The sequence below is a fragment of the Peromyscus eremicus genome, chromosome 2 (genome assembly GCF_949786415.1).
Source record: "Peromyscus eremicus chromosome 2, PerEre_H2_v1, whole genome shotgun sequence".
Lineage (NCBI taxonomy): Eukaryota > Metazoa > Chordata > Mammalia > Rodentia > Cricetidae > Peromyscus > Peromyscus eremicus.
Genome location: NC_081417.1, coordinates 150806890 through 150833269, shown reverse-complemented (window position 1 = coordinate 150833269; position 26380 = coordinate 150806890). Strand labels below are relative to the sequence as shown.

Sequence of the window (26380 nt, the reverse complement as noted above, 5' to 3'; positions counted from 1 at the left end):
ACACAAGCACACAAACACACATAATAAAAATGTAAAAGCCCACTAATTTAAATCTTACTTTCATCCAAAAGACACTGTCATAGAAACTTCCACAATGGTTGACCAGGTCTCTGGGGACTATGCCCAGCAAGATGGACATAAAATTAACCACCACAGCACCCAGTGGTAGAACACTGGGTAAACAGGTAACATATCTGAGCACTTGTCTTCTGCTGTCCGGAATCCACATGGAGCGGCTCACTTGACCCTCTGTATACACAAGGGGATCCATCATTTTAGAGCTGGAGAGATGGAGTGTAGGGGAATTTACATGATTTTCTGGCGATCACCTTGGCAGCAGACAGAAAGCCATGATCTAAATCCAGATTTTAGACCGGGTTCCAGGGTCACTGCTACCTCCAGCAGGGACTCCCCAGCCTCAGAGCCCCCTTATTCCACCACGGGCATCCAACTGCACCATATGACAAGATGTCGGCCATGCATTAGATTCGGAAAGAGAAGCTAGCCAGCCCCTCACCTCCCTCCACAACCACCACGACTTTGATTTGGCAGCTAGTGTTTTATTGGGTGACAGTAAGTGCGCCCCACCCCCTCACAGTGTAGAACCAACGGAATTGGGAGCCCTGATCCCTGGGAGACACACAGACCCTGAAAGGAAGCAGAGCTCAGAGCTGGCCTGGTACTGGTGTGGACCGTGGTGACCCGGGGTGGCCCTTGGGGACAGCCACATCAGCTGTATGTGGATCCCTTGGCAAATGTCCTTAAAGGGGAACCCTGCAGGCTCTCAAGCTACTAAAAATAACACTTGATCATCCAGGACCCAAGTAGGAACTCGCCCTGGCCACCACTGATCTGGCTGCTCAGACAAGAGTATGGAATGGAGGCCCAGCTCAAGGTTTCCCAGGTGACCACTACTGCTCACTCCCAGCAGATGGCCAGGAGAGATGAAGGCTCAGGGACACCCAGGCACCCTAGAGAAGGCACATGGGTCTAAGGCATACGGCTGGGCACAAGTGCCTGCAGGAGCATCTAGCAGACCGAGGGGCAAAGCCAGCTGGTACCCCTGCAGCCACCTGACTGAGATCCTATCTCATTGGATATGTGGAGGGGCCGAGGCCAAGGTCAGGAGTCTGAGTGATGAGGCTGCGGGGCACCAGAGCTGTCTCCTTTCCCCACAGGCTCCCGAGAGTGTCTCTCTCTGTTCTCAGAGTCTCTGAGCCAAGGGGCCTCGGATAAGGAGAGTAAAGCAGCCAGGCGGAGAGCTGGCCAGGCACCAGGGTGTTCCGTAGCAGATGAGATTTCTGGGCGAATTGGCTCTTCTTTCCCAGTATGACCCAAAGCCAAAGCCTGGTCACCTGACTCCAAGGGAAGAGGGGTCAGGTTACAGCTCAATGGCCAGGACAGGGTCAATCTCAGCTGTGAAGTGTCCAGAAGGAGCTGGTGGGGAGCCGGGGGTCAGTGCAGAGATGTCAGTCATCTGGATGGACAGACAGGTAGACGTATAGGTGCTGAGCAGAGCTCACTGCATGTAGGAGTATCGCCAGTCCCCCAGGGGCTGGTGAGTTTCCTTGATGACCTGGGGTGATGTCCAGCGCAGGATGTAGTGGGGGCCTCCTGGCTTGTCATTGGTTCCTGTGGGAAAGAGAATGCACAATGGTTCTTGGCAGGTAGGGGTCTTGGGGCTGGGGGAGTGAATGGGGCAGCACAGGGGTAAATGATGGCTCTGTCTACAATGCACCCTCCTGAATGCACCCTGCTGAGAAGCAGAAACTAAACACATTCATCAGAGTTTGCTGAGCATATCAGGGCCAAGTGTGCATGGCCAGAGGGCAGGGGAGAGGCTGAGGCTCACAGAACCAAAGAGAGAAAATACCAATCAAAAGCAACACTGCCCAGCCAAGGTGCTCTTTAGAAATGAAGGAGAGATGGACAGTCCAAGGCAGGAATTAAAACACAATACTTGAGTGAATCATGTGAGCATAAAGGAAGTTGGTAAGAGAGGCAGAAAGAATAAGCAAGCCTTACCTATCAGTAATTACATTAAATGTAAATGAGTTAAATTCTGCAATTAAAAGTCATAGTGAGTGAATGGATTTAAAAAACCAAGACCCAGGCTGGACAGAGAGCTCTTCCTGGTCTTCTAGAGAACCAGAGTTTGGTTCCCAGTCCTATACAAAGCAGGCCACAACCTCTAGCAACTCCAGCTCCTGGGGATCTGACATCATCACCTAGATTCTCTGAGTATTTATATACATGTGGCCTGTTACTCATACACATACATATAATTTTTTTAGTTATTTAAAAAAAAAAAGAGAGATGCTGGGCCAGGTGCAGTGGTGCACACTTTAATTCCAGCACTTGGGAGGTGAGGCAGGTAGATCTATGTGAGTTCAAGACCAGCCTGGTCTACATAGCATGTTCTGGGCCAAATTTTTTGAGACAGGGTCTCACTTTGCAGCCTTGGTCGGCCTGGAACTCATGGAGATCTACTTGCCTTTGCCTTCCAAGAGCTGGCATTAAAGGTATGTGCCATCTTACCCAGCTAAAAAAGTTTACTTATTCTTAAGTAAATAAATAAGCAAGACCCAATTATATGTGGTTTACAAGAAACACACTTCACCCCTGAGGACACAGGAAGAAGATATAAATGGATCTCAAAGGCATAGGAGCAGCTCATAGCAAATAAAGTAGACTCTAAACTAAAACTGGGGGGGGGGAGGGAAGATGAGAGGAAGGTGGGGGGGGTAGGGGAAGGGTTATAAATGAGAAAGTCAAGGACAGAAAACAGCAGCTGTAAATACAGAGGCAACCAATATCAGAACACCGAAACATAGAAAGCAAATATTAATAGACACAAAGAGAAAGAGACACTCCAATATAACAGCAGAAACTGTAAATACTCCCCTCCCAGCAAAGGGCAGATCATTCAGAAAGGAAGTCAACAAAGAAACTAGTCACACACACACACACACACACACACACACACACACACACACACACCACATGCGTGCTGAGGAGGATGTAGAAGAAAGAAAAGCCCGGCACACAGGAAGGTAGGTTAGTGTAGAATCATGAGTATTGGTTTAGAAATTGCTCTTTAAAAGCTACAGCAATCCGCTGGGCGGTGGTGGCGCACATCCTTGATCCCAGCATGCAGAAGGCAGAGCAGGTGGATCTCTGTGAGTTCAAAGTCAACCTGATCTATGGAGCTAGTTCCAGGACAGCCAAGACTATACATAGAAACCCTGTGAACTGCCCGCCCCCAACACACACACACACACACATACACACACACACACACACACACACAAAAAAAAAAAAAAAAAAAAAAAAACCCTACAACAATCCTTCCTGGGTATTTAGCCAGGAAAGGATATTAAGCCAGCATACTGAAGAGACATCTGAACACCAACGTTCACTTCTGTTCTGTTCACAACTGACAAGAAAAGGGAACAACCAAAGGGCCCATTGATAGATGGGTGGTGAAAAAAAATGTGGTACCTCCACATTGTAGATTATTATTCACTCACGAAAAGGGAACTAGTAACTGTTATGCTGTATGAAGTAAGCCAGGTTCCGAAAGATAAGAATGGTGTGCTCTCATCTCATGGGACCTGAAAGAGCTGATCTCACAGAAGCTGGCAATGAGAACAGTTACTAGAAGCTTGGAATCTGGGGGACACTGCATTAAGTCAGGAACAAATCCTTGGGGGTGCTACATTCTGCACCATGGGGTGAATATGGCTAACAATTATGCCATGTATTTCAAAGACCTAGAAGACCAGCCTTTGAATGTTTTTGGTTAGAGAGAGAGAGGGGGGGGGGGAGACGACAGATATTTGAAGAGACAGGCTGCCTTAAATGCTACATGCTGTTTACCTGGGTAGAAACATCACATTCTTATTAACATGTGTTCTGGCCCTGGCTGCCACTAGGGGGTAGTAGCCCCTGGCAATTCACTGCCTGCCCATCCAGAGCTTCTCCAACTATGACCTAGAGAGCATTGAACCTAGGTGATCTTAAGCCTGGTGGTAGAAGTGTGGACATTAAAGCTAACATTCACAACCCTCCCCCATGCCTCAGTTTCCTTCCCCGTACAATAGAATGGCCTCCTAGCTTCAGAAGCTCCTGAAAGCATTCTGTATTTGAACACTCATATACCCCCAACAGTTGTTCTGTTCCTAGTGACAGCCTTGAAGCAATGACCTATGGCCTCTGACCCGGACTCGCCTCCCACTCACCAGAGGCCCGGGCACCCCCGAAGGGCTGCTGGCCCACCACGGACCCAGTGGATTTGTCGTTGATGTAGAAGTTGCCAGCAGCATTCCTCAGCATCCTCGTGGCCTCCTGGACGATTGCCCTAGGAGACAGGACAGTGATCAGAGAGGCTGCCAGCCCCAGGTGTGGCCTCCAATCCCTCAGGCAGCCCTCACTGGCTTTCCAGCTAAGCAAGCAGCCATAGTAGAAACAGGACACTGGCCAGCTGCTAGAGTGGGCACTGGACAAGTTAGTCTCCAAGGTTCAGCTTCTCCCCTGAGAAGGGGATCAGCTCACCTGCCTCCTGGGGCCACTGGGAGGCCTGGACAGAGAGCATAGAGGGTCAGGCCACAGCTGTGGGAACAATGGGGGCAGGGGTCCCAGTCCAACCGGGCCATTTCACAGAAACTTAGCTAACACCCAGGCCCCCATGCTTTCCTCTCCGGCTCCAATCCCAGTACTTCCCTCTCAGGGGCAGACACGGTGGCTTACAGGGCCGAGGAGGAAGGAAAATGCAAAGAGTCGAGGTTAGGGTGAGCAGGAACTGCGTCTAGGAGGCAGGGGGATGCTGTTGAGCTGGCAGGGACAGCACACCAGCCCCGCTCTCAGGGCTGAGGCCACTCACTTATCCTGGGCGAACACTGCCCCCGTGAGGCCATAGCTGGTAGTGCTGTCAACCAGCTGCAGCGTCTCTCTGTACTTGTTATCCGGGTACACATACACCGTCAGCACAGGACCGAAGATCTCCTGGGAAGACGAGAGAGGGGTCAGTCACTATGATGTCCCCATCTGGCCATCCTCCCCACCAGCCCAGGCCTCAGACCACACAGCCGCCCTGAGCACAGGCAGAGACGGGCGGATTCCTCCAGGTTCCCTCTGTCTCTTCATGCCTGGCTTCCTGACCATTTGGCCAAAGTTCCAGAACTTTCCGGCCTCCCTGCCATGCCCTCACCTGGACAGCAAAGCAGCAGCAGCAGTGCGGCTCACTCAGCAGCAAGTGCTAAGGCATCTCCCTCCTCGGGGCCCCTCCCCAGCAAGGATTTCCCTGGATCTCAGGCATCAGCCACAGCCACACAGGGAGCCAGGGAGCCCACAGCTGCCATAGTTCCATAGTAGCTGTGGTAGCTGTGGCAATGGAGTGCCAGGCCACAGCCAGCGCTGACAGCGACAAGGACGGAGTCTTGGATAGGCCTGAAGCTCAAGACCCAGGTCTATTCACTCTGTGAGCCATTCCGGCCAGCCACCCCTCCTCACCCATGACACCAGACAGTGTTAGAGCCCCGCGTGATGCTGTGCCCAAGGACAGCCCTGTAGCTACACAGCCCACTGCAATCACCTCCTTCATGATGGGCTCCTGAGGGTCCTTGCTCTCGATGATGCATGGCTCCACGAAGTAACCCACCGACTCGTTGCACTGGCCCCCTGCCAGGACACTGAGGCTGGGCGAGGAACGCGCATGCTCCAGCCACTTCTTGATGCGTGCGAAGGCCTAGGGCAGGTGAGCAGGACAGTGTCAAAAACAGCTGTCCCTCAGATTCACCCCAAAACACCTCTGCCTAAAGGGCCTGAGTTCTGAGAAGGGGGTAGGGTTGGAGGCACTCAGGGTTAAGAGCAAGGCCCGGCTAACCTGCCAAATGGTCAGGAAGCCAGGCATGCAGAGACCAGAGACCTGGAGGGGCAGGGACACAGAAAAGGATACCTGCTTGTGTTATATATGTGTGTATGTAGCATGTGTCTGTGTCTTGAGTGTATGTGTGTGTGGGGGGTTATGTATATAAGTATATAAGTGCATGTATGTGGTATGTATGTGTGTGCTGTATATGTATATGGGGTGTGTGTATGTGAGTATGTCACATATGTGGGATATATATATATATATGTGTTACACAGTGTGTGTGAATGCTCATGTGTGGTAAAACCACAGGTATCCTTACATATAAACACACGCTGAGATAAACATATGGAAAGGTACATATATAGCTATGTGTTTACATTTAAGCACATGATATGTGCATGTGGCTACAGAGATGTGTTTTCAAGGTCGTTTACACTCTGGTTCCAGAGCTGTGATCTCAAGTGCACATATGTGTGTATGTGTCCATGAGTGTGTGCACACAAATACGCATTAGGGGCTTGCTGAGCCTGGCTCAAGAGTGTGCAGACAAAAGCAATTTCCGGCATGGATGATCCTGTCCTCTTCCAGGCCAGGGAGGCATGTCTGGTTACAAACCACACCTACGAACCTGCCCCTCTCTGTCCTAGCTCTGGGTCCAGCACCCTCCCCCCAGATTGTGCTGTGACCCACCCCTTACCTTGGCATCAATCACTGCAGAGAAGAAGGTCCCAAAGTCCTCTACAGGCTGGGGACAAGGGAGGGAGAGATGAGACACTGCGGGCCAGAGACAAAGGGAGACCCTTCCCCACAGCCCACCCCACATGCACAGAGCCCCAAGGGAAGGACCCTGCCTCAAAGAGCCAGAGAGAGCCCCAGGGAAGGACCGGGCACTCAAAGAGCTGGAGACAGCGGCAGCCAATCTCATCAGCCACCTGCTGGGTGCAGCGGGAGGTGCCACTCACGTCGCCCACTTTGATCCTGCTGTGTTCTTCCAGCAGCCGCCCTTTGATCTGTGGCCACAGAGACTGTGGCACGTAGAGGCGCGAGCAGGCTGAGCACTTCTGACCACCATACTCGAAGGCCGAGCGCACCGTCCCGCTCACCACGCTGTCCACGTCGGCCGAGCTGTGCACAAAATGGAAATTCTTCCCGCCACACTCTACAGAGCACAGGGTGTGGACATGAGTGGAGGTTGCTGGCTGCTGCCCAAGCCACCACCCACACCAGTCCACAGCCCCACATTCAGCAGGCAATGAGAGGAAGCAATTAGGAGAGAGAGGAGCAAAGGAGCCATGAGCCAGGCCGGCCCCACTCCCCAGAAGACGAAGCAAGGCCAGGGGAAGGGAACAGGAGAGCAGAGGGCATTGGCACCCACTCCCCATCACAGATGAGAAAACCAAATGGTCAACATGAGGCAGGAGTACAGCCAGCTAAGCTCCCAAGAGCCCACCCAGGCTTTCCTGAAACCTCCCAGGGAAGCCCACCTATTCCCTTAGAGAAGACCTTCAGACTGTCACAGCACCTTCCAGCCTCAGTTTACCTGCTCAGTTACAACAGATAACAGCAACCAAAAGCACACACCACCTGCCAGGTACTGGAGGAAGCACCCTGAACTGCCTCCCCACATCCCAAGGACTACCCCCATTGTCGCCCTCCCATCTCAAAGATGAGTAAACCGAGGCAAAGTGATGAAGCCATTGGCTCCAGGTTGGGCCATGGCCTTGAGAGGGAAGGGCCACCCACACCCTCCCCTGCAGGGTCCACCTTTCCTCTCACAAAGGCAAGGACTGAGGACATGGGGGGCTGGGAAAGTCAAATGCTACGCCAGCCCAGGCACACCACCAGAGGCCAGCCAGCTCAGGAAGGGCCTTACCAGGGGTCCCACCTCACACTGGGCTTAGAAAATTAGACCACCAGCCCCAGCTTCTACTGTCGAGTGTGCCCCAGACAGACCTTTTCTTGAGGTCTCAGCACTTTCCCAAAGTGTGTTCTAGAAAACTCTTGTCCCATAGAGACTTTGCAAAATGGGGTTCCGTGGCCCGGGGAGTTTGGGAAACACTGCACAGCTGATTATGCTCTCCAAGTACATAAATGGAGTACTAAAGGCTCTGAGAAGCCCTGCAGGAGACGACTCCTCTGGCTTTGTTTCACACGACGACGTGTGTCACGTTTTTGTGACCACAGAATGGTTTCTCAGGAGTTATCATTGTCAACGTGTGGTCACTGTCACACACACACACACACACACACACACACACACACACACACACACACACCCCAGGCTCCTTCCTCCCCTGCTCAGACCCCCGCCATCCACCACAGCATCCCCCGGCCGTGTGTGCTAACGACTAACACACGCCTCAGAGGAACGTGGCTTTCAGCTCCACACACAGGCATGTTTAAGGGCTTCCGTATCACACGGGGCTCCTGAGGGGGCCACTGCAGAGGCAGGTTGAGAAGTCTCCAATATCGGTTCCCAGCAACCCAAGAGAATCCTGGCCACCCCCACTCTGACCTCCTGCCCTCTCCTAAGGGCCCAGGAAGAGGGGAGCCCTGGAAGCGTGTGAGCGGCGGGGCTTACCTCCGGCTAGGCGCGGGAAGGTCCGGTAACGGTCCAGATTCTGGGCCACCTGCTTCCACAGGTGCTTGAAGGTGCTAGAAGCAAAGAGGCATGTCAAGCAGCCTCCCTAGGAAGAAGCTAAAAGACCTGGGGTGGGGAGGGGGGTCATCGTAGAACCAGAGGAACTAAGTGGGTGGTGGCAGCTGTGACCGGGGTTGGGGAGCAAGGTGGCACACAGGCCCAGATGTGAAAACAGAAAGTGCTGGCCGTGGCTCTGACACAGGGCTGTGTGATCTTGGGCTCATGACTTGCTGTCTCTGAGCCTTCAATTCTGCACCTCACCTAGTGACAAGAACCCTCCACGCGCATGGATGCCGGTATGAGTCGGGACTTAGGATCACGCTGGGCACACCGCAGTGCCTAACAAGGAATACACACCCCTGTGGCTATGAGGGGCATCCTGGCCCAGTGCCTGGCCTGACGGACCAAACCAACGACTCAGGCTGTGCCCTGACCTGCCGCCCCAGAGACACCGCCTCCTCCCCAGGCTTCACTGTGACCAACCTCAACACCACAAAACAATAAAAATGCTAATCACCCAGCCACAGTAGCTAACGGTAATTTATGACTTTCCCACCTTCGGCCTAGCAGCTTGCCAGAGCGTGGCAAACGAGGGCCAGGCCCACTCCGCCTGCTAACAGGCAGAGACCCGAGCACTGGCAGAGCAGGGCCTCTGGGGAAAAGACCTCCTCAGCAGTCCCGAAGCTGCCACCCACACCAGCGACCCAGGCGGGGAAGGTGCAGAGAAGCCACGCTGGTAAGGTGCTCCACAGCAAGAGCTGCAGGTGCAAATGGGACACCTGGCTGTCCCAATCACCTCTACCCAGATGCCCAGAAGACTCCTCGGTCAATGACCGACACATGACTCAACGTCCCCAAGCCTGTACTCCTGACAGCGTCTGTCCTGGTCAACCATGCCCTCTCTGTTAAGGCCAGAAGGTCTTGGACCCAGACTCCAGCCCTGCAGACTGCCTTCGGCTCAGCATGCTGCTCTGCCCTAGGTTCTGACATCCCTGCCTGGTCCGTGCCATTATCCCAATCCCTGCAGCCCACAACCTCCTGAGAAGGCCTTCTGGAACAGCTCCAGCCGGTTCCTAGGACAGAGTACAGTTGCAAGGGCTGGGACGGCCAGCAATGGGCAGACCCGGGATATACTGACCAAGGACCTGAGATGGGACTGGGGGGACCTACAAAATGTCGTCCACCTCCATGAGATACGCAAGCCCAGAGGGACCAGAGCACACACACAATACGGATTTTTACAATAAAACAGTTTCAGTTAGACATGGCTGGGCCATGGCTATTAGGAATCCAAGAAAAAAAAACCCAGTCACTCCCCAGGTCCAGTGGACAACCCGAGCCTGAAACAGAACTATGCTTACACCATTCCCTATAACCTTCTGTGTCCCCTGCCTCCTTCAGCGTGCAGCCCAGACACTTCTGAAGATACAAAAGGCTCCTAGGAGCCACTGGGCTAAATCTGAGAGGTGGGACCAAGGGAGGTGGGTGGGGGGTGGTGAGCAGGGGACCTTACTATTCACTTATTCCCAGCTGTGGCACAGAACCCTGTGCTGCTGAGTCAGTGAGCAGGTGACTGGTGAGGACTATCCAGCCCTCCCCCAACTCCACCCCCCAAGGCCCAAGGGACAGGCCTTGCAGCACATCCTAGGCTCAGCCTGCAAGCCCCCTTGGTGTCCTTCCCCTTCCTATAACCCTGTTCCCACTTCCTCACCTCTGCCTAGCCAATCTTTCACCAGGGTGCCTTCTCCAAGAAGCAGGACACGTATCTCCTGTTTCCAGCTCGCCCAAACATGTCCTCCATGGTAAAGGCTGCCTGCTATCAGCCATGGGCCGTGCTTCCCAGCCCACACAGCACCCTCCTTTCCCATCCTTCCAAACACTCAGCAAGATAGGGACCAATGCCGGGTGGTGGTGCCTTTAATCCCAGCATTTGGGAGGCAGAGGCAGCGGATCTCAGAGAGTTCGAGACCAGCCTGGTCTACAGAGCGAGATCCAGGACAGCCAAGATTTTTACACAGAGAAACTTTGTCTTGAAAAGATCAAAACCAAAAAAGATAGGGACTACCACTCTTGTTTGACAGGTTAAAAAAAATAACTAGATTGAGAGAGGCTGATCATGCAGAGAAAGTGGGCAAGATCAGCGTGTGACCTCTGGGTTCACAGCCCCAGAGAGCGGCACCGTTTCCCTACACCACTGTGCCCTGGCCCTCCCCCACCGGCCCCCCAGGGACTTACGGCACACTGCCTGTGAAGTTGATGCCACAGAGGTGCTCTGAGCTGGTGACCGTGTCCCCGAATGTTGGCCCATCAGCTGGCACAAACTGGATTATGTTGGGGGGCAGGCCAGCCTCCCGGAGGATGCGGTAGACAGCATAGCTAGCCAGCATGGCAGTGTCGCTGGGCTTCCACAGGACCACGTTGCCCTGCCAAAAAGGTGTGAACATGACTCACAAGGCAGTAGGATACCAACCATACCAGCCACGTACCCCACTGTACCCGACAGCATGGTCACCCTTACCTGGAACCACTCTATACCCCACGTGCCCCACCTAAGCCCACTCGTGTAACATCTGCACCATTTCCAGAGTTCCCTGCCATGGAGGACCCAAGTTTCGCCTCTGACTCTAGCCTGGGTTCCCTTTCCCTGCAAGCCTGGGCCGAATCCTGCCCTCACTCCAGGCTAGGGCTGTTCTCCGTGTTTCTGGGCCACTCCTGGGTGTGGCTGGGCAAGTATTCACAGATGTTCTGCACGGGTGCTGGGCCAGAGCACGTGCAGCGTCACAGGCACCAGGAGGGCCCATTTGCTGATGCACGAGGTTGTCCCTGTGTATGCACGGAAGACGCACATGGGGAGCCATACCCCACAAACACCGGCTCTCCTTTTCCCCAGCCTGCTGAGGACTGGCCTGTTTCCCCGACATCAGACTGGGAGCTCATGGTACAGGCACCTTCACTCAACAAATTCCTAGCTATTCCACTGTTTACCAGCCTTGACAAGTAAGTCCCTCCTGTACATCTCAGGTGTCGCCTGGCAAAGAGGCACAGGGGCAGCCACTTCTCTCGCTGCTTTTTTTTAGTTAAATGACATCATCAGCACAGTGTCAATGGCTGCCACACACGTGAGCACTCCAGGTCAACACCACCATCAGCGGCCATTGGACCCGTGGCTCACTCTCGCCTGGACCTGCCTGGTGTCTAGCACGTCTCACTCAATGTTGGAAGCCTGATGGCATGCACCCCCGCCACACATACATCATTGCTCCTGTTTGACAAAGGAGGAAACTGTGCCTCTGAGCTTGGGGTCTGCTCGGGTCTCCCACAAACGGACACGGCTGTGCTGGAACCCAGAGCTTATTCTCGGCCACAGCTACCACCGTCTGCGCTTCTCCCACGACTGAGGGCGGGGTCTGTGCTTGTTGGAGATCTGGGGCATGACTGACGGCCTTGTCCCCGGTTCCTCACCATCAAGGCTGGTGCGCCTGCCAGGTTGCCTCCGATTGCGGTGAAGTTGAAGGGTGAGATGGCTGCCACAAAGCCCTGAGTAAGAGGGAGAGGGTGAGGCAGAGCTCAAGGCTCCCAGCAGCCCCTGTGGCCCGCTCGCTGCTCCCAGCAGCCCCTGTGGCCCGCTCGCTGCCTGCCCTGCAGTACCTCCAGCCCCCGGTACACCACGTGGTTGGTGCTGGGCGGCATGCTGATGGGCTGTTCCCCCTCCAGTTCCACGGCGAACTTGGCGTTGAATCGGAAGAAGTCGATGAGCTCCGCTGCAGCATCAATCTCCGCTTGGATCACGGTCTTTCCCTGTTAGGAGGGTGGCCCGGGTTCAGTGACAGCACACAGGCCAGAGCCAGCCTCCAGAAGGGAACAGAAACCTTCAGTGGGCTGGCCAGGCCTGGCCTTGGGACTGAGGAGGGAAAGGACCTGATTCTCAGGCATCCGAACCTCTTCCATCAAACAGACTAACGTACACTGGACCGGAAAAGCATCTGCTGACCATCTTGCAGAGCTACACAGCTCATAATTCTTGACATGCGATTAGAGTGTGGAGCCTAGGAGGCTAAGACCTGCAGAGTGCTACCTAGAATCCGGTGAATCTCAAGACAAATGTGACAGCCCACATAATCCTGATAATCTCCCTCATAGCATAAATTCAACACTGCAAAGGTGGGGAGCTGTCATCCCGCCTCTGTGCAGCAGAGGGCGCTCTCACCATAGAGATAGGTGAGCAGGTGGGACTCATCATGCTAGAATTAAGGCCAGCGGTTCCTTTAGCAGAACTCTTAGAGGAGGCCAAACTGTGTCTTTCTCCCTGGCTCCTTCCTCAGTGCAGGGCACTGCTCACTTGAAAAGCCCATTTCTCAAACTGCATTTCTCAGGAGACTCCTTTGACAACTTAAAGACGAAGTTCAAGCAAGACAGATCTCGCCAGGAAGTCAATATACACGTAACACCCGGCCACTACCTGAGCATTAACTGTAACTGACGAGGAGCAAAACACTCCCGAATGGAACAGAACGGCCCTTCTTGGGCTTGGAATGCCAGGTAACCCCATAGAGGTAAGGATGGAGCCTGACCAGATAGTCAGGGTCCATTCTAGGCGGTGGACACTGGGCAGAGCTAGAGGAGGCCTGGGCTTCCCACAGACTCCTGCTGAGTTCAAACTCCATCATGGGGAGAGGGAGAGAGGGGCCCCAGGTATAGGATGAGAACCTAGGAGAGAGACCCTGGTGGTCCCTGAGTCAGGAGCAACTTGGTGGGTGTTTAAACGATCCCTCTGAGGGCTGCGGGGAGACTGGCGGCAGCGGGGTCCAATCGGCAGCTTTGTGAGCCCCGTGTGTCCCACGGTGGCTATGCACACAGTCTGACATATTTGTAGATGGCAGTGCCATAGAGCAAAGTCAGAAGGCTAGCCACCTCTAGTAGAGTGACTGATAAGCCTGAAATGGCAAAGGCTTGGCCCAGAGTAGGGGGACAGGAATGGAGGGGAGGTGACGGGCCCACAGCAGGACACATGGGCTCAGCACAATCCGCCTAGTGCGGTAACCTATGCTATATCCCCACTCCGAGGAATGTTTCTGGAGCACATCTCCGAGCCTCCAACAGCTCCTGGCACACAGAGGCTCAGCCAATGTCTAGTGACAGGAATGGAGCCTGTTAATCCTCACCTGTCCCACCATGGTCTTGGCAAGGACCTCAGCCCTTCGTGGCCCGCTCAGCATATCTGCCGCCTTCAGGAAGATCTGGGCCCGGTCTGCCACAGGCTTCAGGTCCCACTCTTTCCTGGCAGCCAAGGCAGCTTCAATGGCTTTGTTGAGCAAGGCCTGGAAAGAGGGGGAGAGGGGTAAAGGGCTGCCTTCTGCCTTACACAGCAGGAAGAGCCCCAGGGCACAGAGGAGGGGCTGGAAAGACTCTAGTTACCAGCAGAAGGCCCCCCAGTCCAGTCCACACTGCCAGAGACAGCCTGTCCTGCAGTCATTCTGAGGTCTTAGGCTCCTGCCAGCTGAGTTAGCTGCTAAAAAAGAAAGTTCCTGCCCCACTTTCTCCCATGGTCTAACTAAGGAGGTACCACATCCTTGAGGGGGCTCCAGCCTTGCCGTCAGAACCACAGCTTGGCACACATACTAGCTGCCAGTGGCCCAGACCCCACCGGCCCTCATTACCACATGGCACCTGCCATCAGCCCCTCCCATGGGCCCTCTCTCTCACTCTCTGCCTGACTTTCTATCTATGTGTCCAACTGCTCTGACTCAGTCTTACAGAATCTATCTGTTAGGATCCTGTACATGCGCAGCTCGGGGTCTTGTGTCTTACATCATCAGGGGGCGCCGGCGACTACGTGGTCACGCAATCTGTGCCTTAAAAAGCTGGACACGGGCCCCCACCCTCTCTCTCTGCTCCCTGCTCTCTGCTCTGCTCCCGCCATTTCTCCCTCCCCCAGGCCTGGCTCCCCTCTCCCCCCACTTCCCTTCTAATAAAGCTCTCTGTAACTCTGATAGTCGTGGCCGTGGCTCGTGACTTTTCCACCGGTAACCAGCACCACCAACCAGCACTGTTTATCTTTCCCTACACACCCCCTGGCCCCCAACAGATCTCCCCATGTCTGCTTGAAGCGGTGGGCATGTTAGTGGGCATGTTTGGTGCTGTTCCCACTCTGAGCAACACAGCTGGAGTTTGGCTTGAGTTAACTGTGCATGAGTTCTGTTACAGACTCAGCCCAAGGACTCCCCAGGATCAGGGAGAGAGGAAGTGGGGTACACCCACAATTGGCAGGACAGCCATGGTCACCAGGGACTCACCTTGTCCGCATAACAGAACTTGGCCACCTTGTGTCCATGGTTAAAGGGCTGAAAGAAAGGGCGGGAGCATCGTGGTTCATGAGTAAGGCTAAGACCACAGACCACTCTGCCTTTCAACCTCTGTGTTCAGTCGGATATGCCTGAATCCCAGCTCACCCACCCGCAGCACTAAGGCCACAGCTCCCTCCTCCTCCCCGGCTCTCCATGCCTGGAAGCTGTGCACCAGCCTCAGTTAGAAGTTCTTCCAACAGGCCAGTGAGACAGCTCGGCAGGTAAAGGTGCTTGCCACTCAGGCTTAGTGATAGTAACCTGAGTTCAATCCCCAGGACCCACGTAAGGGGGTAAGGAGAGAGCCGACTCCGCCGAGTTGCCCTCTGACCTCCACAGGTACCCTGTGCTCAGAGTCACAAGGCTAAAGGGAACAGGCCGAAAAAGGTAGGTTAGCTCTTTCAAACTGGATCCAGCACACAGTGCTCTTAAAGTTCTATTGAAATTGACTCATTGGCCAAAAGGCCAGCCCTTCGCTCCCCCGCCCTAGACTGGGCGATCTGTGAGTCTCTGGCTTTGCTGAGGTACACACTGGCTTCTACAGGGCTGAACCCAGATCTCCTCCGCCTCCCTCTCCTCCCCCGCCCCTCCAGCTTGCAACTGACCCATAGGAAGAAACCACCAGGGACACACACACACACACACTCTTCCCAGGCTCCTTGCTGGGGACATGACTCAGGAGTGGGCCGGGCATGGTACCCTTTGTTCTAGTTTTAGGCATCTAAGGAATTCAAAGCCTGGGAGGGGACGATGACCCTTCCAGGCAGAGCACAGCTCCTGCTCCTATCAGACCTACCGACAGCTGGTACTGCACATTGGACGTCCACACCTCCTCGTCCCCAACAACACACGGGACGGCTTCTGTCTGGCCCTTCAGGTCCTTCAGAGCCTGGGGAGAGGGACAGAAATGTGGATGGGAACTTCTTGTCTCCCTTTGTTCCATGCCCCCACACACCCTGGGGACACACCACCCTGTTACCTTCTGAAGAGCATCCCGCTCGGGGCTGCCCTGAGTGAATGCTAAGATGGGCTCATTGGCCACCTTAAGAGAGGAGGTGTGCCTCCAACGCAGCCTGGAAACAAGCATGGGGGAAAAAAAAAAGGTCAGCAGCCATCACGCTAGTCCCTCTGTCTTCACAGGTGGTCCCGGACTGACCCACATGGCTGATATCAAAGCAAATCCAAGGCCTGGGGAGACAACTGGCTTTGGGTCTAATACTTAGAAATCATAACGCCACCACTGTGTGTCTCCCGTCACATGACTTGCCTGCTCTGAGTCTGTTTCTACAGTTACTGAATGGCAATAAGCCACCAAAGCCACACCGTTACTTGAAGTCAATTTTGTATATGTTGACGGCCACTGTCCCTTCTTTCCTGAAATTCACCCTACAGAATCAGGTTTCTCTACACTGAACAGGTAGCCTGTGAGAGCCGTCTCTCAATGTGAGCCAGAGAGATGCCCTCAGCAGAAAGCTGGCATTCAGGTGAGCAAGAGCATCACATATAGACCATGAACTTGGAGGACTGGCCTGAGCGCTGGGCACAGCAACACTGGTCTGGGGAACCTGGCTGATTATTGACCTCCACCTCCTTCCTTGTATGCAGGTGCAAAGCAGGGCAGATGGAGGGGATCAGAGCCAACACTCGGGGTCCATCACTCCAGAGCTAAAGGTCCAGCTCTTCCCCTTCCCAGACATGAGATGTCCCCTCAGGCCTCAGTTTCTTCTGTAAATGAGGACAACTCAGAGGACATCTGTTGGCAACATTCACAGAGCCCAGGCCCCAGGCCAGGCCTCACCAGCTGCTCAAACAGCCGCCCCTGACAGAATAAGTCATCCAGGTATTTTCTTAAGGAAAATGACTGGCTGAAGCCCAAAATTAGAAGAAACCTGAATTTGAGTGCAGACAAAGCCAGGCACCATGTGCAAGATGCTGGGGAAAGCCACCACATGACTGGGTGGGTGATCCGAGGGGACAGTCCAGAAAGCTGGGTGTTGCTGGGAAATGAGAGGGACGATAGAGTTGGGCAGAAAAGCCACCCCTCTACTAGTGCTACTACTCTGTGGGTGCCCGGACTATGCCTAGACAAAATGAAGAGCTCTCTGAGCTTCACTCTAGCTGGGTCAGTGCGATGCTGTTGGCTGGGCCTCCATCAGCATAACCATGCTCGGCAGGACAGAGTGGTCAGACTGAGGGAGTGGGGACATGTGTTTCTCCTTTTTTCACGGGAAGGAATGTGAGGGCCCAGAGGTCACTAGAAGGAGAAAACAAACCCACGTGGGGTGGGTGTGGCCCTGAGGCCACATTCCAGGAGGAAGGAAGAGTAGACAGGCGGGATAAATAAAGGCAGAAAGAGGCCTATAGGGTTGAGGACAAGGAAGAGGGTCATGTGCTGGCAAGATCTGGAAGAGGAGGGAAGGAGGGTAAGCTTCTAGCTGGACGGGGGAGGGTGTCCGTTCTCCTCCCCACAGTCATAACCCCGGCCGAGTCACATTCCTTCCTCCCACCCTTGTCTGGAAGAGGAAGAGCAGGTAAGATGGAGAGGCCGTCTCAGAGGCTACCCAGTCCTGCCCCCATTAGCCTCACGTTCCAGTACAAAACAGTGAGGCCCATCTCCTAGGGTTACTATGGAGACTGGACAGCTGAAAGAAGGCAAAGCTAGAGAAGTCCACCCTGTCCCCTCCTCCTGCAGTCCTGGGAACAGGAGAGAGGGGGCAGAAATTCCTAGGGACTGACAGTGGAGTGGTTCCTGAGCTGGATGTGGACTGAGTCCAGCAGGGCTCCAGGCCTCACCCTACCACCCACCATGTTGGACACTGCCACTTCTGGAAGCAGATAAACCAAAGCCAACACTCCTGTCCACCAAGATCCCTCTTGGCCAGCACAATCCATCTACTCTCTCAGCGGAGGAACCAGAACATCACAGTGTACCTTCAAGCTCACCTCCAGTCCCACAATTCATTCCTTACCAAGGCCCAGGACTTTCCAAAGCCCGCCCCCCCCCCCCCACACACACACTCCAGGATCACATTCAGGTGGGAAAAAGTCAACACGTACCCCACCCACACCAGGCCTCTCTTCCCTGCTACCCCACAAAAGTGATGCCAGAAACAGATCCCCCAGCCCTCCTCCCGCCTTCCCCGGGGCAGAGGCCCACTGTGACCGCAGGCTCACGGGGCCTTTCTCTGGCCCTGGAAAGTCTCCAGGCCCTGGAGAGACTAGTTCAAAGATCAAGTTGAGTGTGAGTGAAGTGTGGCCAAAAACAACAGGCTTCTCTTCCAACGGGCTCTCTCTCTTTTCAGCTGGTGGTCCACCCCGGTTTAACAGGCACCCTCCACTAGCTTAGATGAAGATGGAGATGGACCATCCATCGTAGCACAAGACTCAGGGCCTCTAGGACAGTGGTTCTCACTCTTCCTAACACAGCGACCCTTTAATACAGTTCCTCACGTGGTGACCCTGCCAACCATAAAAATATTTTCGTTGCTACTTCATAACCGTAATTTTGCTACTGTTACGAATCATAATGTAAATATTTTTTTTGGAGATGGAGGTTTGTTGAAAGGGGTCACGACCCACATGTTGAGAACCACTGCTCTCTAAGAGGATTCCCTGAGGACTTTCTAGGCAGGATGGTTATCTTCATTCATTCATGCAGTCAGCACACTTAACCCCACAGCAACAACACAGAGTTAATCCACCCACCCAGTTGTTTATTCTCCACACATTTTTAGGACTCAACAAGGTGCCCGGCTCCAGATGTAGACTTGACCCCACTTTCAATCCTCCCTCTGCCCCCAACTCAGGTTTCCCTAGCAACCTGGGACAACATCCCCCCACCCCCACCCTGGGACAACATCCCCCCACCCCCACCCCGGGACCTGCCGCCAGGGCCTGAGCCAATAAGAGGTTCTCCTCAGCTCAAGCTTCAGAGCCCATGTTCCCCTCCCCGCTAGAGGCAGGAGATGTCAGGAATTCCAAGAAGAGTGCGTGCCAGCCAACTCAGCACTCTTTGGGGGAGGAGATGGCGAGGTAGAGGGCACAGGCCCCACCCTGTCCAAGGTTCAAAGTGCCATCAGGTCTCACCTGTCATGTCTCCACCATCTCCAGGCTGCTCGTGCCATAACCAAAGTTACACAATCCTGTCCCACCAGCACCGGGGACCTGCCCTGAGAAATACACACCTAAACAACTTAGTCATTGTGGAGGCACCATAGAAAACCCACACAGAAACCTCACACATGCAGGCCACTCCAGAGGGCCTTTTTCAACCAGGGGATGCTGTAAACAGGACATGCACAACACTATCATGCTGCAATATGGAGCACTGTTTTGCAGGCAGCAAACATCCCTATTTTATTTTATCTTGAGACAGGGTCTCACTGTGCAGCCCAGACTAGCTCCAAACTCACTATGTAAAAGAAGATGAACCTCCTAAAGAGCAGGCTGGGATTGCAGGTATGCATCTCCATACTGGGTTTATACAGCGCTGGGGACAGAAGTCAGAGCCTCCCACGTCAGGCAAGTACTCAAAGCGCAGACACACAGGCTCTGTCACGAAGCCCCAGCCCTCCGCGATAATCATACGGGACCACTACTGGATGAGTGAGGTCCGTGACTGTCTTCACGGCACAGTGAGGACCACATTCCACTTATTAATTTCTAATGTGTCACAACCCACACGTGAAGATCGGAAAACACTTGTCTCCTTCCACCACGTGGGTCCTGAGAACCAAACACAGATTGTCAGGCTTGGCAGCAAGCGCCTTCACCTTCCAAGTCAGCTTGCGGGCCAAGACCCAGATTTTCACATGAATACTGAATCAAGGGAGACTCAACCTAAAACCACTTCTTCTAAAATGAAGATTCTGGATCCTTAGGAGTCCTCAGGTTCATTCCCCACCACCACAACCCTGCAGAACCCCAGCTGTCCCACCCTTTCCTCAGACCTCCCCACCACGCTTGGATGCCCCTCACAGGTGGGCCCCCCCTCCCCCTGCTGCCCACCGCAGTCTGAAGGGGGTTCCTCTCCCATTATCTCCGAGCCAAGCAGGGGGTTCGCAAGGGAGCCTGGGCATCTCCTGCTTGAAGCAAGCAGCAAGCTCCCCGATGCAGCCTGTATCCATTCCACGAGTCCCAGAGCGTAAGAAACACCACCAGAGAAAAAGCTTGGAAAGCACCAGACCTCTGGGACTGAACTTGGCCTGGACTCTCCTGCCAGCTAAACACCAGGTCCAGAAGAAAGCAAGGGGAGCTGCTGTCTTGCTTCCTCCGGCCTCCTGTTTTCCAGCTGTAATCTGGGGCCTGATAAGGCAAATCCCCTTATCACTCAATTAGGTGTAATTAGGGTAGCAGTGGAGGCTCCTGGGGAGGGGAAAGTACAGGGCCCAGGGTGGGGCAGGCTACAGGAGCCACTTTACCTCGATGCCGTAGAAGACAGTCCAGACCGTCCCCTGAGCTCTGAGTGCCGAGCACTGAGCTGAGAGAGGTGGAGATACTGCCCTTGTGCCATTTATTTCTATTGCTGTGATAAAATGCTCTGAAGAAAAGCAACTTAGGGTGAAAAGGTGTTGATGCTAGCCCACAGCCCAGGCCTGTCACCGTGGGGAAGTCAGAGGCAGGCGCTCGAGACAGCTGGTCACATAGCATCCACAGTCAAGAGCGGAGGGAACACATATACGCGCAACTGCATGTGCTCAGCTCGGGATCTCCTGCCTAGGGAATGGCGCCACCCACACTGGGCTGGGTCTTTTCACAATTAACTTAATGAAGATGTTCCCCCCCAGGCCAACCCAAAGTAGTCTCTCACTAAGACCCTCTTCCCAGGTGTTTTCAGGTTGTGTCAAGTTGACAAAGCTAAGCATCATGGGCACGGGTACCATCTCACTTAGTCTACCCTCCAAATGCAGTAAGTTGCACTACGGCTTCCTTTTATGGAAGAGTAAACCATTTACTCCTTTGCAGCTCATGGTCACAGCTCATCTGTAATGGAGCATACTTACAGCTCTTTTGGTCCTGGAACTTGCTTTGTAGACCAGGCTGACCTTGAACTCAGAGATCTACCTGCCTCTGCTTCCTAAGCACAGGGAGCCACAGTGCACACCACCACATCCAGCCTGGAGGACTCTCTTGCTGTCCTGCTATCCTTGGTATTTCTGTCAGGGCTGACCACTCAAGGCAGCCCACTGTGGGAGAGAGGTGGGTCACCATATTGCAGCAATCCTGAGTTTTCTGGGTGCTGGGCACGTGTCAAACCACTCAGCATCTATGAACTCATTCAACCCCCAAGACAAGGCCTACTAATGAAGTTAACTACAATCCCAGTTATTCTGAGGCTGGGGCAGGAGGATTGCAAGTTCAAAGCCAGCCTGGGCAACTTGGCAAGACTCTGTCTCAAAATAAAGGTTAAAAGGGGGCTGGATATTCAGTCCCATGATAAAGCGCTTGCCTTACACACAAAGTCACTACACTGTAAGGAAAAAAAAACCCAAAGACAAGACACCCTGTGAGTGAGCTACTGCTATTCTCCACATGACAACAGAGAAGCCAAGTCACCTGCCCAGGGCCACAGAGCTGCTTAGAGATGGGCCAGGTCCAAGCTGCACTCTGTTCTGGGCCATTCTAACAGCAACAGGTTCAACCCCTACTGTGTGCCAGGTGCAGAGTGTTTCCAGGTGCCAGTGCCAGCCGATTTGAACAATGTCAGAAGCATTACAAGGACCTCAGGTTCCATCTAGGCCTCTGCTGTGGAACGATCTTTTTGTACACTGTGAATATTTGTTGTTCACATTGGTTTAATAAAGGGCTAAATGGCCAATAGCTAAGCAGGTAGAGGTTAAGCAGGACTTTCAAACAAAAAGAGAATGCTAGGAAGAAAAGGGGGCCACCAGCCAGACACAGAAGAAGCTGGAGATGAACATGCTGTGATGAAAAAAGGTACTACCACATGGTAGAGCATAGATAAGAAATATGGGTTAATTTAAGTTAGAAGAGTTAGTTAGTAACAAGCCTAAGCTTTTGGCCGAGCATTTAGAATTAATAATAAGTCTCTGTGTGGCTATTTGGGAGCCAGCTGGTGGGACAGAGCTGACCAGCAGTCCCAACAACAACAACAAAAAAAACCCACCTACAGTCCTCCACAGTATTTAGAAGGCACACCAAGCACCACACCTGCACACTCGGATCCTTGTCATTGCCTGTGACAGGGCTGTTAGCAAGACACTGAAGCAGAGTGCTCGGTGAGGTCAGGAACACCTCACCCGCAGGGCTTTGAGATGTGCTCAGGGACAAGGCAAAAGTCAGTGTCCATGCATGACAAAAACAACGTGTAGATGGGTCAAGAATCCCCAGTAACAGTGGCAGGGCACAGGGGCTGGCGGCCTGAAACAGCCCTAAGATGCACAGGAAGACTCCCTGAAGGGTCTGGCACAAAGGCAAATAAGGGACAGATAATGAACATTCATTATAAGTCAACGATATACCTGGCTAGCTCTTGGTGCATGCTAGGCTGGTACTCCACTAACTGAGTCACTTCCCAGGCCCCTCCTCTCCCCCAGATTCACCTTTTACAAGGCTTGTCTTCCTCAGCCCCTGGGCAGCCTGTAATGTATAAGTCTGCTCTCCTCATTTCACAGATTAAACAACTGAGGCCGGTGGAAATGAAGAAAAACTTATTGAGGGTCTCGAGCTAATGAACATCAGGCTTCCCATTGGCCTGTTGCCTTTCCACCTTGACCTTGACCTCTGCCCTTTTCTGTGTTCACTTTCTCATCTGTGGCCTTAGTGATACATCTCTGCACAGAATCTGTGAAACATGCAAGGTGCAGATCTACATGTAAATTTGCATCTGTGGATGCGCACACACGTGTACACAATGCATCACTGGGGATGGGACTCAAGTGTGGTGATATATTGTGTACTCTAATAAAGCTTGCCTTGAGGATCAGAGGACAGAGCCAGCCCCTAGATTAGACACAGAAGCCAGACAGTGGTGGCACACACCCTTAATTCTATCACTCGGGAGGCAGAGATCTATCTGGATCTCTGTGAGTTCAAGGCCACACTGGGAACAGAGCCAGGCAGTGGCGGCACACACACCCTTAATTCTGTCACTCAGGAGGCAGATTTCTCCCCCCACCCCACCCCCGGAGCTGAGGATTGAACCCAGGGCCTTGTGCTTAGGCAGATTTCTTAAAGGGAGGAATTAGTTAAAAGAAAGTCTTTTCCCGCATTAAAAAAATGGGAAACATTTAGACAATTGAGGGAATTTGGTCTCTGTTTGATAATACAATTGACAGTCTGAAAATGGAACAACTAAATGAGAGGATAATTAATGTAGATGGGGTTTATGTAATGTCAATTATAAATATTGTTTGATCATTTGTTTTATCATTTAAAAAGTTGGTTAATGTGACTACCAAGATGAAAGTTTTAGAAAAACTTGTTAAAACAGATCATATAGAAATTCAGACCCAGACAGAGGAATTTAAAGGAGAAGCAATCTCAGCATTGCATTGTATGGTTCCAGAGAAACAGCCTAAGGCTTTCAAACCGCCAACTTGAGCAGCATATTCACAGCTGTCCTACGATTGTGTCTCTCAACCAGTGACAACAAGAAAACCTCTGAAGATTGTTACTGTCATGACTGAAGAAGCCACTGGCACCAGAGGCACAGGTTGGAAGCGCTCCTAAGCATTCTGCAGGGCAGAGCAGCCCCCCAGTACCTGCCCCAAAGGTGAGTGAATAAACGCTGCCGATGCGGAGAAACGCATCTGGGCATCCCGCCAGGCCAGCCACACTGTAAAAGCAGGCAGCGGGAGCCGGAGAACTGGTTGCAAAATCCTCTTCCCACCAGCTCAAGAGGCCTCGCACTGAAGCGGGGATCTGGCTCTAGACCAACTGTAACTCCAGTTACATCTGCCTGAACAGGCAGAGTTCCCCGGCTGCACATGGGGACAGAACAAGCTCCTAGGCTCAGTGTGGGGTCCATCCTACTTGTTAGCTTGCTACATGATACCGCTATTTGGAACCATTTCATAACATGGACTGCTTCCTATGAGCAATCAGGGGGTCTTTGTGTCCATGCCTTTCTCCCCACTAAGCAGTGGGTAGTCTCAATGCAGAAGACGTTGAAGGACTGGAGTCTCCACATACTCCAATCCCATGTCCTCGTCCTGCCAACTCCCCACCAGGATGTACGGAAGAGCTGAAACTCACCCCTGCCATCTCACGGGTGCTAGGGAAAGGGTCACTGATTAACTCAGAGAGGTCACAATTCAGTGGAGGAAGACACAGTGAGTCACAGGCCACAGAGCAGCAAATAGGAACTAAGGTAGGGGTGGGCGGGTGCTGTGTCATTGTAAAAGGGAGACAGAAACACAACACCCAAGCCCAGCAGACTGAGAGCCCCACTGGGGGTAGGATCTTGGAACAGGTCACTGAGGGCACTGAGGTTCTGGCTGAACAACAGTGTACAGATCTGAAGAGCAGCTCTGCCCTGGAACCTGCCAGTTTCTTCATTACTTGTAATGATTTCATTACTTCTACACCTCATGAGAAGTCTGACCTAAAGTGGCAATCCTGACAGTGGTAATAACCAGACACCTGTTCTAGAGACAGCTGTAGCCCTGGCTACATAAACCAAATTGGCCAGGCCTTCAACCCTCAGAGATTAGTCGCCTCTGCTTCCTAAGTGCTAACCAAACACCTTTGTTGTTGTTTTTGTTTTTCGATACAGACTTTCTCTATGTAGTCCTGGAACTGGATTTGTAGACCAGGCTGGCCTCGAACTCACAGAGATTCATCTGCCTCTGTCTCCGCAGTGCTAGAATTAAAGGTGTGCACCACCACCACCCGGCAGGAACTTGTCTTAATGAATTTATTCAGATCTCAAAATAAGCCATAAGCCACTCAGAACCCAACCGTTAGCATCACACATTATAAAAAGTCATTACGGCACCCACCGAAAAACAAAAGCCCAATATTGAACTGAAAAGAGAGTGGGATAGAGCGGTCCCCAGGAGCATCAGGAGTCTCCAGAACCTGAACTCAGGGACGTCCCAGGACTGGGAGAATCAACAAATTTGAAATATCCAGCATTAGGAGGAAGAGGAGGTAGGAAGGGGGCGTGGACATAGTCCGGGCACCACAACCGACCACAGGAGTCATCTGGGGGCGCGGAGTCCTTGGCTAAGGAAAAGTGACCATCTAGGGAGACCCAGGAAGGGGACACAGAGTCTCCATGGGAGAGTGGCTGTGCAGGACGCGACCCTCGAGCTTAGGGGAGACTTGGGGAGCTGGGTGAGGGTGGCTCTCCCAGGGTGGCTGCAGCCCGGCACACGCAGGGAGGGAGTCGCCCGCCGCTCTCAGGGCTCCGACAGCAAGGGGTTCACTCACCCAGCGCTCCTCCAGAAGTGAGAAAGCATGGCTCGGCGCAGCGTGGGCAAGAAGAGCATCGAGTAGGGTCTGAGGATCCCGTCAGCCTGTTGAACGCTCCGAGTCCGCCCTGAAAGCTTGGACTAGTCAAACCCGGAGCGCACCACCTTTGCGGGAGGCTCAGCATCACCCGGTCCACTTGCCTCGGGGTCTCTCTGCGGGTACCCCCTCCTGTCAATAAACAGCAGCCTTATTTAGTATCCCAAAGGCTACTGTGGACTGCGGAGCAGGGGAATCCGACAGAAATGCCCTGAAATAGATGCTCTTTTCTCTTCTCCTCCTCTCCTTATGGTATGACCCAAGGAGAGAGAGGGCGTGAGCCTCATCGACCAATCACAGTCACACGTGAAAGCCTCCGGGCCAATCAGCTGGACCGGCAAGTTGCATACTTCTTAGGTCGGGCTGGAGAGTTGCAGGAGCCAATGACAGCTCCTGCACGGAGCACGTGCTCAGTGGTAGATGGGACCAGGTCCATGGGACAGGTGCAGCAGGGGTCCCACCCTTTGCTGCTGAAGACTGGCCACCTGCGGGCCACCACTCTGCTCCAGCCCGCGGGGCCATACTAAAGCCAGCTCCCCGCCGCCACCCTGGGGGCTGCCGCCCTGGATGGAGCCTGATCTGCCCTCCGCCTCCCAGCCTGGCGCAGGGCCAGCCAGCTGCCTGGGCCTGCCTGCTTCCTTCCAGATTGGGATCATTATGAGATAAAACCATAGCGGGCCTGTGCTTAGCGTTTCTCTCTCTCTCTCTCTCTCTCTCTCTCTCTCTCTCTCTCTCTCTCTCTCTCTCTCTCTCTCTCTCTCTCCTTTTCTTCCCTCCTTCCTTCCTTCTTTTCTTTTTCTTTCTTCCTTTTTCCCAAAGCCTCTAGCCACAAAAAACAGTTTTTCCTCTCTGTCCCTCTGCCCACCTGAAAAAAAATTATCAGTTTTCTGCATAAGGAGTTGTTTGATGAATATTCGAATATATTAAAACTGCTTCTGAGCTAGGCAGTGGTGGCACACACCTGTAATCCCAGCACTTAGGAGGCAGAGGCAGGCAGATCTCTGTATATTCGAGTCCAGCCTGGGCTACAGAGCTAGTTCCAGGACTACACAG

The 26380-nt window shown here is 53.2% G+C and overlaps 1 protein-coding gene across 1 annotated transcript; it reads right to left on the bottom strand.

Moving 5' to 3' along the window:
* Window positions 1–691: 691 nt before the first annotated feature.
* On the bottom strand, window positions 692–25540 carry Aldh4a1 (aldehyde dehydrogenase 4 family member A1). Its single transcript, XM_059256230.1, has 15 exons — window positions 25250–25540; window positions 15834–15927; window positions 15651–15743; window positions 14807–14854; window positions 13676–13831; window positions 12162–12311; window positions 11976–12050; window positions 10749–10936; window positions 8454–8527; window positions 6835–7031; window positions 6570–6617; window positions 5594–5746; window positions 4883–5004; window positions 4242–4360; window positions 692–1632 (listed from the first exon to the last, which is right to left on the bottom strand). Exons 1-15 carry the CDS (start codon window positions 25306–25308, stop codon window positions 1520–1522), a joined length of 1689 nt encoding a protein of 562 aa, XP_059112213.1. The 5' UTR covers window positions 25309–25540; the 3' UTR covers window positions 692–1519.
* Between the last annotated feature and the right edge of the window lie 840 nt (window positions 25541–26380).